Source organism: Chroicocephalus ridibundus, chromosome 1, assembly GCF_963924245.1.
Source record: "Chroicocephalus ridibundus chromosome 1, bChrRid1.1, whole genome shotgun sequence".
NCBI lineage: Eukaryota > Metazoa > Chordata > Aves > Charadriiformes > Laridae > Chroicocephalus > Chroicocephalus ridibundus.
Window position 1 is genome coordinate 141247358 of NC_086284.1, and position 15783 is coordinate 141263140.

The 15783-nt window shown below is 43.4% G+C and overlaps 1 protein-coding gene across 2 annotated transcripts; it reads left to right on the plus strand.

Annotated features, from left to right (window-relative positions):
- The first annotated feature begins 5450 nt into the window (after positions 1–5450).
- Positions 5451–15496, plus strand: LOC134525347 (killer cell lectin-like receptor subfamily B member 1B allele A). Of its 2 annotated transcripts, XM_063356150.1 has the most exons (7): positions 5451–6677; positions 9702–9791; positions 11851–11916; positions 12284–12426; positions 13099–13208; positions 13735–13901; positions 14039–15496. In XM_063356150.1, the coding sequence occupies exons 1-6, from the start codon at positions 6596–6598 to the stop codon at positions 13880–13882; spliced, it is 639 nt and encodes a 212-aa protein (XP_063212220.1). In that variant the 5' UTR covers positions 5451–6595; the 3' UTR covers positions 13883–13901; positions 14039–15496. The 2 variants fall into 2 exon arrangements, with proteins under 2 accessions (XP_063212220.1, XP_063212210.1); XM_063356140.1 differs by having other exon boundaries at positions 13735–15496.
- Positions 15497–15783: the final 287 nt, after the last annotated feature.

A 15783-nucleotide genomic window follows, 5' to 3' on the forward strand; every position in this document is an offset into this window, starting at 1 on the left:
AAAACCTTGGGTAACACCAATTGCTGATACCTTATCCCTGACTGTAGGACCTGAAAGGGACTACCTGAACTGTAAAGTCCTATCGCTTAGGCTGCAGTTGCAAGTAACCGTCCAAGACACATTTAGTCACCACTTAACTTTCAAAAAAAAGCTAAAATTCTTCTCCAAAGAGAAAAAACACTCCCACGTCTTGGTAATATAACATTGCTTAGGGGGTGATGCCATGGCAGGGCATTTTTGACAGAATAAGGAATAAAATAGTGCTGAAGGTCCCCCAGACGTCATGCATACAAAGGGAGTTAGGGTGATCCAGAAAGTCCACATACATGGAACATAGCTTACCTCACAGAATCACAGAATGGTAGGGTTGGAAGGGACCTCTGGAGATCATCTAGTCCAACCCCCCTGCCAGAGCAGGGTCACCCAGAGCAGGTTGCACAGGAATGCGTCCAGGCGGGTTTTGAATGTCACCAGAGACGGAGACTCCACCACCTCTCTGGGCAGCCTGTGCCAGTGCTCTGCCACTCTCAGGGTAAAGAAGTTCCTCCTCATGATTAGATGGAACTTCCTATGTTCAAATTTGTGCCCGTTACCTCTTGTCCTGTCCCCGGGCACCACTGAAAAAAGACTGGCCCCATCCTCCTGACACCCACCCTTTAAGCATTTATAAGCATGGATAAGATCCCCCCTCAGTCTTCTCTTCTCCAGACTGAAATGACAAAAATCCCTCACTGCATTTCACTGCGTCCGTCTGGTACCCACTCATCTTAGAGGTAAATGAGGGAAAAGTCTGAACTTGAGAAAGGATCAAAATTCCATCTTCTTCTCCTCTCTCAGAGAGCTTCTCTGCTGTCAGGGGGGAGACCCATTGTGTGACTTTCTCTGAGGTGCTAGTTACACATCCAGACAGTAAGAAAACTGACTAAAACGCATTCAAAACTGGCAGTGTTATGCCAGAGTCTTGTGGCTCCCAACGCAACAACAGATCATGTGATTTTATTTTTCCCTCTTTCCTTCCACCCCCAGGAACTCCAGAGAAATGAGACTGGTCTGATCAGAGATATCAGTATTCCAGAGCAGGCTGCCTGTCACAATATTTCTGGATACCTCTCGCTGTCAGGTCTGAGGGCCACTGCAAACCTTCGCTTGACTGCAGCAGGCACTTCTGAGTCATCAACCACCAAAGAAACTGCTTCACTTCCTCTTCTTTCTCTCACACAGCTGCTCTTTGCTTGGCTTATCTTGGCCTCTGAGGACAGGAAGTGAGGGGCAGAATACCAGAACAGACCGCTGGCCCAATGAAGAAGTCTCTGTAATTACCGCCTGTTAGCAGGGTATCTACATACTCCTTCTACTTAGGTCAGTATAGGAAACTAGGCTCCTTAGCTCCTTAGTTATTAAATAATGTGACTGATTCTTAAACGAATCCTGCTGTAGCCATCAGTGAGTGAATGGCAGGGGATTCACCTGCTGATTGCCAGGTAGTAATGAAGCAATGACTAGGTTTTTGCTGAAAAATAGACCTTATGCTCTGTTATATAGCAAATCTATGAATTCCAGTTTTACAAAAGCCGAAACATTTGCTGTTCTCTTTTCTTCTACTTTTCCCCCAATGTGTACATGAGAATTAGAAGAGCAAATCTGATGAAAGTTATGTTCTTTGTCATCATACCGACTCTTCCAAGTCTCAAATTCCATGCTGGTACTTCTCAACAATTTCTCTCCCCACATTCCCAAGGCAGAGTCTCTGCTTATTTTGACAATAATTAGTACACCAGATAAAAACGCCCTCAGACATTATAAGCAAGCATCACAGAATGGAGTGATTAGGAGGGTAACTAACCACACAGTGTGGATTCCTCCCTCACTGGGATGATGAACATTTATTAGCTAGTAATTAACTTGGCTAAAATTGAAGCACAGACAGAAAAAAAATAATATTTGCCTTGAAGGCAAGCTCATGAAAAGAATCCGTGAGATTCCAAGAGAATCATCCAGACACCAAGAGCCATGTCCCAAATAAAACTTACATTACTGAGGTCACAGTGCTGTGCTTAGTAACATGATCTTCATTGTCACTAAACAATTTTCTCCTTCAAATTCCTATGGGGATATACCTTCAAATTCCTATGGGGATATATCACATTCCATCTCAAGTCACAGCAAGGCTGGTAGTACTGAGTCACACATTCATCCTCCCTTCTATTTAGTTAGGGCGAGAGGCTTTACAATAGAATAGAATAGAACAGAACAGAATAGAATAGTTTCAGTTGGAAGGAACGATCGTCTAGTCCAACTGCCTGACCACTTCAGGGCTGACCAAAAGTTAAAGCATGTTGTGAAGGTCATTGTCCAAATGCCTCTTAAACACTGTCAGGCGTGGGGCATCATCTATCTCTCTAGGAAGCCTTTTCTAGTGTCTTACCACCCTCTTGGTGAATAAATGCTTCCTAATGTCAAAAAAGAAACAAAGAAGGAATGGGGATACGTTGGGAGTGATGGCACTTTGTCTTCCCAAACAACCATACTACGTGAAGGAGCCCTGCTTTCACAGAGCTGGCTGAACACCTCCCTGACAATGTGACGCAGTGAGTGAATTCCTTGGTTTGCTTTGCTTGCGTGCGTGACTTTTGCTTTACCTGTCCAACTGTCTTTGTCTCAACCCACACGGTTTCTCACTTTTACTCTCCCAGTTCTCTCCCCCAGGCCACTGGGGGAGGGCGGGAGGCAGTGTCTGTGTGGTGCTTAGTTGACAGCTGGGGTTAAACCACACCGGCCCAGAACCGCGCACTGTATTCAAGGTGAGGCTGCACCATCTCTGAACACAGCGGGATGACCACCTCCTTTGACTGGCTGGTTATGCTGTGTTTGATGCACGCCAGGATGCAATTTGCCCTCTTGGCTGCCAGGGCACACTGCTGACACATATTGAGCTGCTGTCGACCGGCACATCAGGCTGGGTGATCGGGCTTCCATGGCAGCCAGATTACATCTGCCATCAGCAAAAAGCTAAACCTGGCATTTTCAATTGGCAAATGCTGCTATGAGCTAGGATATTTCCTCTAACAATGATTCACAGCGCAGTGTCCACCTAGCTGCCACCTCCTGCTCTATGAAAGCATTAGTCATGCGTCAATTCAAAAGCTGGGTAGCCTAGGGGTTGTCTTGTTTAAAACCTAAACTAACTACTAACCTGACTAATTGCTAACCCATTCTAGTTGCTGCCTTTGCACATTAGGCACCCTTGGCCCTTCCCAAAACAAACGGGAGCAATCCCACTTCATGAATCCCCATTGGCCATTAGAAGTTACCTACCGAGGGGAAGAGCATGTGTCTGAGCTGCACAAAACCCACATTCCTCAGGACTCAACACGCCAGCTCAGTTCGGCTTTAGAAGAGCTACAGGCACATAACAGAGCCCCAAAGAGCGGCAGGGTCCTGTTTCAGCAGCATTCGGTACCTTTCTCTATGGATCGGGGCAAATGTGTCCTGCTTTCAGATGTCTGCTTTTGAGAGCGCTGCCTCTGGACTCATGTTGAGTACATGCCGAATCTTTCGAGGGGAAGTTACCAGACTCTGCTGAGTCTCTAGTGAGCACATACAGGCAGACACGAGCACAACTGGGATAGGGAGTCTGTATTTAGGGAAAAGGGTAATTTCCCTATCAAATTTCTGATCCTCGTTGATGGAGGTGCTACAAAGTTTCAGTGAATTGTCCGTATACGTACTTTTAACATGACTAAGCATGTGCTTTTTTCCTTATTTCAGCGTTAGAAATAACAGAATTCTTGAACTGAGACGTCAACTATAGGTGCTATATGCACCCATGTTTGCTCCATGTATCAAAAAGGAAAAAAAGCAAACATTTCTAAAAGTGCTTGCTGATACTGGCTTGCTTTCCAAAGGCCAGTTTTGCTCTCTCACCTACATCTTCGTTAAGAAAGGGACCCTTCGATATGAACAGAAATGCTTGGCAGAGACCTGACTGGTAGGAGTTTCACACAGACCCCCTTTCTCCTCCTGGTCCCAGACGAGAGTCTGAGGGCAAGTGAGTGGTACAAAGGCTTCCTACAACTAAGCCAGCGCTTGGACATGATGTTGCAATTGCTATAACTATTTTGTCTCGGTGTGGTATTTTCTTGATGCAGGTTGGTCAATTATTACTCCCCAATGTAGCTCTGATATAAGGGAGCTCCTACTTGGAGAGCATGTTCTCTTTCCTTCATGAGCTGACCAGCAGAGCGCCTGTAGAGTAGCTATGCCTGTGTGACTAAAGTTTAAAACTTCCAGCATTATGAAGGCCTGAAAATGTGTGAACCTTCTTTCTTGTGGGTTCGTCTCTGAAAAACGATGAAGCTAGGCCTTTATTTGGCTTCCAGACTTTGTGGGTGTTGCTATACTTGTGTTTATCTTTCTAGAGAAGGTACCATATTTTTATCATCTTTTTGGAAACACATTTTTGCTTTCACTTTTGATTTTTGGGAAATCAGCATGGTTTGCTAGAAGAAGCAGCCCTAAGATAAAAATACCTCAATGAAGTCACCAAAGGGAAATCTGTCTGGAGTTCAAAGCAGTTAGGTGCTAATTCGGAACTAAAACACTGAGAGGTTAAGTCTCACTTCTAGTGATTCATCTACTAGAGATGGAGACTGTGGAAGTGCTTAAAACTAGCTGAGGTGGTTTGCTCTGAGGGAAATTGCAGTAGAGTTTTAGGGAGAGGCGCTTTAAGGAGATGAGTTCAAACGGACACCGAGTTAGGACAAAAGCTTTAGATTGTGGTAGAAATTACTTACTGTAAAAACTTGCAATTGTACCAAAGACTCGAGGGTAGCCATTGCAGGAGTCATGCTTGTTGAATTCATTTGTGTATCAGAGAGATCCAGGGAGGATATTAAGGAAAAGCAGCCCACAGACTAACCCTGCTGAAACACGGCAACCTGGAGATGGCAAGGAGCATAGAGGCAAATTCCATATTTCCTTTTTGCTCCTTAACTGTTCTATAACAATTGCTAAGAGCAATGAGTCTAAAACATGCAGCATTTTACCAGACAAGCAGGAGGATAACGCAATATCCAGAAAATAACTTGCACCAGTATTTTACAAGAATTAGTAACGAGCACTTCGGATGGTAGAGTTAGGAACACAGAAGGGTCTGTACAGGACTTTGGTGTAGCTTGAAAACGAAAAAAGCATTGACACAAAAGTTATTCTCCGGGAGAAAACGCACAGTATATAAATGAACATAGGGTACACACCGCTGCAGCATTAGAGGTCAGATCAATTTTAAAATCTTCATTTTCCTCCAGGAATTTTGATTCAACTACACTTTGTGCCCTGCAAGTAGCACATGATTTATGCCAATGAACCTCCGTAAAGCAGGTATCACTTTCATGGACTGAGCACAATCGCTCTCGAGCACATGTTCGTCCATTTCCTGTCTTATTGTGCTTTAGTACTTTTTCCTCTCTCCTTAATACTGGATTTCTGTCTAACACAGAGGCCTGTTTCATGGAAGCTGAAGATGCCTGTGCCTTGTCTGTAGAGCTTGGGCACAGGATGAGTGAGGAAGCTGGATTTGGTGTCCGTGGCTGAGATGAAGCTATGGTCCAACTGCCTGACCATTTCAGGGCTGCCCAGATGTTAAAGCATTTTGTTAAGGGCATTGTCCAAATGTCCCTTAAACAGTGTCAGTCATAGGGCATCAACCACCTCTCTAGGAAGCCTGTGCCATTGTTTGACCACCCTCTCAGTAAAGAAATGCTTCCTAATTTCAGGTCTTAACGTCCCCTGGCACAGCTTTGAACCATTCCCATGCTTTCTATCACTGGATAACTGGGAGATCAGCACCTCCACCTCCACTTCCCGTCCCCAGGAAGATGCAGTGAGCAATGAGGCCCCAAAACAGATGGGACCAATCCCACTTTATGAATCCCCATTGGCCATTAGAAGTTACCTACTGAGGGGAAGAGCATGTTTCTGAGCTGCACAAAACCCACATTCCTCAGGACTCAACACGCCAGCTCAGTTCGGCTTTAGAAGAGCTACAGGCACATAACAGAGCCCCAAAGAGCGGCAGGGTCGTGTTTCAGCAGCATTCCGTACCTTTCTCTATGGATCGGGGCAAACGTGTCCTGCTTTCAGATGTCTGCTTTTGAGAGCGCTGCCTCTGGACTCCGCAGGGCTCTTCCCACGATGTGCCATGGGTCCACCCTGAGAGCTTCACTCTGCTTCCTGGTGCTGACTTCTGAAGCTCTCTATGTTTCTTCCCCTTACATTTCATGTAACAAAACTTGTCCTTTCCAAATACAAAGGGAGGAAGGGCGGGGCTGGGTGTCAAGATTTGAAACTCAAAATACTACTAATGCCAGAACCACTTCCCGATGAAGGTGACCACATCAAGGCCACCACCTTACATTTAACATGCTACTATCAAAAGATCAATTAGTAGTCTTCTTTTGTCATTATGGGTTTCTGAATGAAAGAAAGAGCAAAGAACTTCCTCCTGAAGGTTAGAGAGGGGCGGGAGCTATGAGTTGTTGGTCCAGAGTACCATTTTAAAAACAGCAGTGAGCGGAAACAAGAAGGGGGAGCAAGAATGTCAGAAAATCGCATTTATGCTGACTTGAACATGACCGAACCAACCAGGCCCAGGCTGCAGAAGGTCACTGATGTCCAAGGTAGGTCGCTCAGTCTGCACTGAGCTTTCTTTGTGCTCTTCAGCCTCCCTCCCACATCTTTTGAGTGAGTGTCGTGTGTTAAAAAAGTTTTTCTCCACGCTAGGTTTCCCATAGCAGAGTCTCAGGCAATAATTCCCTCCCCCAGAGATTTTATTTGAGTAGTACAGCAGCAAGGACCGCTCGAGCTGGGTGCCTGCGGAGAGGGCCCCAGAACAAAGACATTCCTGAGCAATTACACCCTTACAATCTCTCTATGCATCTGCCCTTCACGCACTCTTCATGCGACTTGCGTGCACCCCTTGGTCCAATGGTAATTTATGGTCTGGGGTCTTCTTATTCCTCATTAGATTCTTTGTCTGCCTCTGGGCAAGCCGTTAACTGTTCTTATCTTGTAGGTTTGCAGCCTCTGCAGATGGTAGTAGCTTCCTTATCTCCTGGTTTGTACCGGTCTCAGGGCCTTGCTTTATGTAACTAAGTACAAGTTCAAAACAACTTTAACTTATCAAGATGAAAGTTCGCAGCTTGCTGCCCAGGGCTTCAGGAACTTTAGCTACCTCTGCGAAGTCAATTCTATATAAGTAGTATGCCAACGAGGCCTACCACTAAGCGATTAACTCTAAGCAATTAGTTTTATTTAAACTGAACCACTAATATTCCATATTCCTTTACGCATGGACCACCAAAGCCCCAGAGAGGACAAAGGAAATGCCGGGGCCAGTGCTGTGAAAAATGCGCAGGTGGCGTGTCCATATAGGTTTTCTGCCAAAAAAAAAGGGAATTGTTACAAGGTCTACTTTTCATTTGTTAAGTTGCAAGTGTGAGGGAGAGTTTCTTGTGTGACATTACGAATAGTTTCTAGCAATTTAGGAGACTGTTCCACAGTCATTATATCCTGAACCCGGCATGTTCTCTTGCAGCAGACTCCAATTCCAGCTGCAAACCGATCAGGAGATTGAGTGCTTAATGTTTCTATTGTTTGAAGCCGTCTTGCACGTAGCCTGTTTCTGCTAGCTGAACATAGTAGGCATTGTTTTGGGTATTTTACCTCGTGGCTTTGTCTGTACAAACTACTTGTTTAATAAATCATGCATAAAATGTTTCATGGACAGATCTAGTTTGATTCAGTAGAAATGCATTTGCAAAGTTCTAACTTAAAATTTATCTTTCTTTAATGCACTAAGAATTATTGCATAAACATTCACACTGGTTTTGTTACATCTGCATAAAATTACATCTTAAAATAACAGACTTTATACACTTTCTGTTTCATTGTCCTTTTTCTTCCCTTCTTTTAAAATTTACTATGTCTTTGACGGAAATAGTAGTTTCTATTTCTTGCCATCCTGTGCTTGTCTTTTGCATCTATTTTCAGATGGCTGGATGCTATCTCTAATTAGGATTTCTAATGCTCCAGAAAACAGTGTTTCTACCACCACTTTCAAGTGATTACTTCATGACTTCCCCAGATTACTTCCCCACGTGCTTTCTGCCATCTGTTATCTGCAGATGTTAGAATAATTTTCACTTTTCTCACCATCTTATCATCAACTAGTTACCACCTTCAAGTTTAGCATGATCTGCAGTTTTCAGGTTTGCTTTGATGTTGTAGCCATTCTCACCACTCACATGTGGATGTGAATTTAATAAGGTAAGCAGACAACCTTCTTTCTCCACTTCTGTTTGGATTTAAAATGCCTGTGCATGTGCCTGTGTCTCCTCTGCTATTGTCTGCACAGAAGATAAACCAGATCTGTTTCTGCTTTTAGCGAGTCCTGTAGCAAGGTGTGACTGCAATGGACAAAAATATTATTCGGGCATAGTTAAACACAGTCCTATAAATCAGTTGCTGTCATGTGTTTAGCATTTCTCATCATTTCAGTCACCTTTGTTCCATTTAAGTTGTTTCTCAACTTCCTCTGCTCTCTGTTGTTTTTGCCTGCTTTAAGGTTCTACATATGCAGAAGTGAAAGTGCAATCCCTGGATACAAATGCTCCTGCTAGCTACACATCATCCGGTGAATTTTTAGCTGTCTGCTAAATTGATATGAACGTAAACAATGAGAGGAGAGGAGGCCATTCCTTATTTTTCCTTATTTTCCAAAAATGCAGTGATATAAAGCTGTATGGCAGACAGGAAAATACAGTTACCTGATTTGCATAGCCAAAGCAGGGGGCAATTGACATGTTATGTTATACATGGCTAAATACTCGTTGGGTTCACAGGTAAAGGAACACATAGCTATTTTGGGACAGACAAGAAACCACCTAGCCCAGCCTCCTGTCTCCAACAGTAGGCATAAGTGAAAAATGAGAGATGAATAAGAAGAGGGCAGGCACATATGATACCTTCCTGTAACACTTCCACATGCACGCATCTACTCAGGGAATTCCTGAGACAGATGTGTTTCTACTTACATACCCTCAGTGGATTTCTCTTCTACAAACTTGCCCAATCTCCCCTTGGTTCTATACACAGCCCTGACTTCTATAACATCCTTTGATGAGGGGATCCACAGTTCTTTTCAACATCACACAGAGAACCAGCTGCATTTTTTAATTCTGAAATGGCCTCCTATTAGTTTTAGCTGATAGTCCCTGAAAGAGACAATAAGCAGCCAAACTCTACCCAAGGTCTCCATGACACGCAGGATTTTATATAACTCTGACATAGCTTCTTCTTCTCATCTCTTTTCCATACTGCAGGAGCCTAGTCTACACCATCATTTACTGCTTCCCCTCTCTGAACCTTTTTCTATATGCTTTTTGAAATAGGAGTAGTAGACCTGCATGCACCATTGAAAGCAGAGGCGAATCATGGATTTATAAAAGCATGCAGCAGATAAAACATCCCTGATTTTTGTTCTTTTTCCTTCTGGATACTTCCTACAGCTGAGGTTGTAGAGTCTTCATCCTAGGAGATATTAAAACTCTAAGTGTGAGCACGAAAAGGGCATCTGTGAATGAAGATGAAGAGTTCCTTTTCCAGGTGTTGCCCTAATCTTGATTTTTTCTGTCTATCTGTAGGTAAAAGCTGTTCCCCCAGAACACGTGTTGCTGTATTTGTTGCTGTGATAATTCTCCTACTCGTCTTAGCAGTGTGTCGGATACTCATGTGTAAGTCCTGCTAAAAATGTAGTAACTGTACCAATGTTCTAACAGTAATTTATTATACAAATGTTTTGAAGAAACAAGTCAAGGTTAGACAATGTCTATTAGTATTATGATTGTTATCCGTGAGAATATTTCAAGGCCATGGTCTTCTATCTTGTCATCAAGATATCCATAACACCAAAAATCTTTCACCAAATATTAATAAAAGTTCAAGTAGCTAACAGGTAGCTTAGCAAAGAGGTAGAGGTAGCTAAGTCACAACTTAAAGGAAGTTGTTTGCACTTTACTCGAATGAAAGCCGAGTACTAGGTCTCTCTCCATGTATATCACTGAGTCCATAAGAATCTTTCAACTACATAAAAAGATATAAAGTTTTCTTTAGGAAGAAAGCATTCTCATCTCCATTGGAAAAAAGACCAACAAATTTTCAGAGAGCCATGTGGTACTTGCCTTTGAATATTTTCAAGGAATCATTTTTAAATTTCACGCGTGGTTGCTTGTTTCTTTTCATCCTTTGCTAGTTGAGCAAGCTTAAGAGGCTTCCACAGTCAATCACACCTTTGCTGAAACCTTTATAATATTAAAAATTCCATGGTTGGGGGAAGTCAATGTTTTTTTCTTTCTCAGGGCAGAGGATAAAGGACAGATGTCTGATAGTGCTCTGACCTTTATAAATGTAAAACACGGCAGGAAGGGAAAAATTGAAAAAAACCCCAAAACCTAAGCCAGCACAACATAACAAGGTGAAATTACCAGCATTTAATAGAGCTTTAAATCTGGAGTTGAATGAGGAGTCATTAGACTTTGATTCAGGGCTGCTTCAGTTACAGGTACTTTGCTGTTTTCAGTACTGCCTCAGTGAACCAGAGGGTGGAAGCAAGGACAGGCAGCCTGGGAGGAATACAGAGAAACTGTCTGAGCAGCCAGGGATCAGGCTAAGAAAGCTAAAGCCCAGATAGAATTAAATCTGGACAGGGAATTCAAGGGCAGCAAGAAAAGCTTCTACAGGTAAATTGGTGACAAAAGGAAGACTAGGAAAAATGTCAGCCCTCTCCAGAAGGAAACAGGAGACCTGGTTACCCGGGGATATGGAGGAGGCTGAGGTACTCAACAACTTTTTTGCCTCAGTCTTCACCAGCAGGTGCTCTAACCACAACATCCAAGTAGCAGGAGGCAAAGACAGGGACTGGGAGAATGAAGAAACGCCCACTGTAGGAGAAGATCAGGTTCGATCTTCCTTTCACTTCTTTTCCCTCATCTTAATTTTGAGCTTACTGCTTGTAAACGAAGTTCTTACTTTCATATTCTGCTTCTTTTACACTTTGCCTCTAGTATGAAGTCTGCAGAGACATCAGTTCTTTCATGCTCCATGCTGTTCTGGTACAACTTTCTCAGATCTTTCTTTAATTCAATCTTTTTCTCATTTTATACATTCTTCTTTATAAGGAATTTATCAGTGGTTCTTTCAAGTATAAGAATTCTACCTCTATAACTTTTAGTTTAATGTTTCTGTACTGTTATTATTCATCATTCATTGTTCAGCTCCAAATAACCTCAAAAATGCCTCCTTACACTTTTTTATAGACAGTTTAGTAACTCACAGTCAGGTGAACTAAGAAGACCCATTCATGGCATGGGCACTTGTGTCTTTAAAGCTGAGGTTTCCCTAGCAGAGAAGCTGGGAGAATGTAAAGATTTTCTTTCTGCTACAAAGAGCCAGCTGGAACAACATCATCCTCCTTTAGCTTAACTATGAGTGATCCCTGAACGCCATGCTTTCAACAGGAGTTGAGGGAGTTTCTAAGCTGATAAAACCAAAGCCCCGAGAAGACATGAAAAATACATAAAAATCACATGAGCTTCTCCAGTAAATTACGCATAAGTACTGTTACTACTGTATGGTACTACAGTTTTGGAGTTTTATCAATAGAGGGGGAAACAATGAGAGGAGTAGGCATTCTGTGTGGGGTGATGGTGGGGGTCAAGGAGGTCCAGAAGGGCTATGACCGTGTGTGGCAAAATGGTCAGACATTCAAAGCAGAAATTCTACTCTTATTTCCAGGCTGTCCAACTGCAAGCAGCCCAGCTGACTCAAAAGCGTTCTCCAACAACTCTAAAGCAGCACTAGGTAGGTAATCCTCTGTCATTCAAAAGACAGTGTCCAGAAGCCTGATGGATTGCCTTTTAAGGGGAGGAGTAGGGGGAAGGTGACTAGATTTTGTTCAGAAGAAAAACAAAGAAACAATCTGACATCTCAGGAATAAATAACCTTATCCCGTACAGTCACAGGACGAGCTCTCAAGGCCAGAGACATTTCACATTTTCATCTTCCTTAAAAGTAGTGCTTGGGCAGCACTGCGTTACTGTTTCAGAGGGAACAACTGATTACTCTCTCACGCTAGTGCAGAAGAGCCCATGGGTACGTGAACGGACATGAATATAACGATCCCTCTGGTGAACATGGATTTTTCCACACCTGTTCTTCCCTCCTGCAGGCTGCCCCCGAAACTGGGAAAAACATGGGGAAAAATGCTACTTCTTCTCTCAAATTCAGGAAATAAAAGACTGGAATGCCTCCCGTAAAGAATGTACTGACATGAATTCAGACCTGGTGGTCATTGACACCAAGGATGAACTGGTGAGATCTGAACTCAGGGGGCTGCTTCTAGGGTTGCCTGACCTGTACGCCAAAGGGCTGACGGGTTACACTTGTGTCTTCTCATGTTAGATGTCTCTGCGGGTCCATAATCTACTGCTAGCCCCCTATACACCAGGCCCCTCTGGATGGTACCAAACACCTTCACAGTAAGACGCATCTTGGTGGTTGAAGTCCTCCATCCAGAAGCTTCTCTCTGCAAGCATGCTCCCCTGGGAAGAGCAAAGTGTCTGCCCAGCTAACTTATGTTTTCAAGAGATTTAGCACACAAACCAAGACCAAGCAAGTCAAACAGACACTTCTTTGTGAGATCCATTGCTTTGACAAAAACGGAAAGGGCTTTCCCATCACAATCAGAATAGAACAGTGTCTCCAGGTATCAAGTCACGCCTGGTGAATTACAATGTATACCTTTAATGGTATCACAGTTGTGTAATTTTTCTATTTAATCTATTCTTAAGAAGCCCCAGGAAGAGGGATGAGATCAAATAAAAATGGAAAAATTCAGCCTCTGAAGCTGTGGAAAGAGATGGTGTGGCTGGATGCACACTGTACTTTCCACAGAAAGCTGGGGATTTTGCACTAAGCTTTCTGTGTACCTCTGGTGAAGAAAACGTAATTTCAATGTATTCCCATTGTTCATTTCCTTTCCAGGTTTATCTTATGTTTCAATCAGAAAATTATTACTACTTTCTTGGTCTCACATACTCTGAGAGCGAGAAGAAGTGGAAGTGGATTAACAACATGGAACATAGCACAGACATGTAAGCTTATTCCAGCAAGTCACTGTGAGGTAACACCTGGAAACAGTAAAAAATAAAATAAATTTGTAACAACCTGATTCCTTGAGGTTCAGGTGCTTCAGCACGTCTCCTGTGACAGGGAGCCTGCAAGTCACCAGTGGGACCACAGGCAGGTCACAGCGGGATGGCAAGAGAGGATACAGCTGTAGGAATCTGACTAGATGGAGTTCAGTGGGGAAAGAAAGGATATGGGATGGAGGGACAAGAGACAGTGTGATGTCAGCACCACGGAACGGAGGCTACCAAAGAAGGGCAGGTCTCTGGAGGGAAAGCCTAGCCCATGCACTTTTGTTGAGGTCTGGGGAAGAAAATTAAAGAATGGGAGGGAGACTCCAACAAGGCAGCTTCTAATCCCACATATTATGACAATAATATAATTTAGCAGCAAGGCCAGGTGCCACAGTGTCTTTCATGGAAGTGATAGTGACTGCATTGCATCCAGATAAGTTAGGAAGGCAACTAAATCTGCCTTTCTCTCCCTTTTCAGGTTTAATATAGAAGGAGACTTTACTGACTATTTCTGTACTGTCATTGGACATGAAAAAGTAGAAACTGCATCTTGTGATGGATCCTCAACAACACAAAATATGTGTGAGAAAGCTGCAAATCTTTTAGAAGAGCAGAAGGAGAACTGAACCCAATAGTTCCAGGCAGGCAGGTCATCCCCAGCTTCCTGCAGGAACTGCAGATGGGATTTCTCTCCTTTATCTTTAGCCGTCTAAAAATCTAGTCAAAGGGTCTCACAGGCTCCCTCTAGACACCTTGCCAAGCTTAGCATGTTCTTTCCCCAGGTGGGTGTCGGAGACTGCATGAATCCCCCTCTAGAGGAGCCTGCATTTCCACACATTAGGAGTCTGCGTGACTTGCTCATCCTACTGAAAATGGCATCATTCATGGCTCTGTTCTTCCTCTGCTGGATGGAGAAAGCTCTGTGAACTCCTTGATGAAGTGACAGAGGTGTCATGCTTTCTCTTTGGGGAAAAAAAAAAGTTTTGCTTAATCATAGAATTTCTCTCAGAATGTTGTGGCTATGGGTAGTGATAATGGAATCATTCGATGTCCCTCAGGCGAGCAATGCTTCTCACTGCCCTCATTCATCAAGGCTCTTTTGAAACATACTTGTAGTTCCCCACTGACCTGTAATCACCAAAGAACAAAGTAAGAAATTCCCCCAAATCAAAATTGGAACCCAAATGGGAGGGACCATACACTGTTTTATTGTGTTCTTCTTTTGCTGCTGAAGTGTTAGGGAAAGAAAATTGGATACGCCATTCCCATGGCAAGCAAGCGGTGGATAGCCCAAGCAGCCGACAGACGGCAGCTTCCTGAAAATCAACAGGGAGGAAGTGGATTGTTTTTCTACTCTCGGTACTGTTGACATTGATGGCTGCTACAGCACGGCTAAGTATGACATTACAGAGAATGGATGATCCAGAGTGGTGGAACAGCAGTAAAAGAGAACAAGAAAAAATCTACATAAAATAGAGGGACCTGGCTTCCTGACAGTAATCTTATTAAGTCTGTCCCTGTTGTAGTTGTGGCTGATAATCATCTTATATGTAAAACTGGGGAGAATGATCGGGCAACTGGAAAGGCTTCACGAACTTTGTTTAGCATGTTAGCAGGGATGCTTGAAGAAAACAAAGGGAGGAGCTGTTGAGGGATATGAGCTGTTTAGCATAAATAAGTAAGTTTTACTTAGGATAAATTACTTAGGGTTGTGTGGTGTTAACATGGTGTGATTTAAGCAGTTTGCTTAGCTTTACTTAACAGGAGTGGCTAAATTTGGTGAAGGCTTTAGGCTGTGATAGAGTTATTTGTCTTAGTAGTTTTCCCACCAGCTGGTAGAGTGCCGTGTTTAGTCTTTTAGTATGAGAAGCGTTTTGATACCACACTGATGTTTTGGTAGTGTTTTTCCCACGTTTGGGACTCTTCAGTTCTCCATGTTCTGCCAGCGAGTGCAGATGCCCAAGGAATGTGAACCAGAAGGTACAGAGGCTCCAAGCCTTGGCTGAAACTGCAAATCAACAAGATAAGAGTCTGCCTGCCTGGACACAGAAAAGGACTCCAATTAGATGTTAGAAGACCCCAGACCAAGAGGCACCATTGGACTAAAAGATGCGTGGACAGCGTGTGAAGGGCGTGTGAGGCGAGGGTGTATAGATCACAAGGGTATCATTGCCTGGGATTTCTTTGCTCGGGGTCCCTCTCTTTGGAGGCACCCAGCCCACGCTGTCCTTGCTGCTGTACCTTTCAATTAAATTCATTATTTTATAAAATATAACGCCTGAGACTCTGATGCAGGAAACCTATCGCCGAGCCTGAAGAAGGACGAAGCACGTCCAAGAGTAAATGTGTGTGTGTGCGACACCATGAACGGTGTGTGAATGCTCAGGCAGTGATTTCTCCTTTAACAATTTAATAATAGCTGTGACAGAATAATCTCAGTGGCAGAAACCAGAATCTAAACTATTATTTCAGAAGGAAGTTGTGCTGGAGGGGCTCTTTCTTTCTACTCAGTTTACCAGAGAGCGGG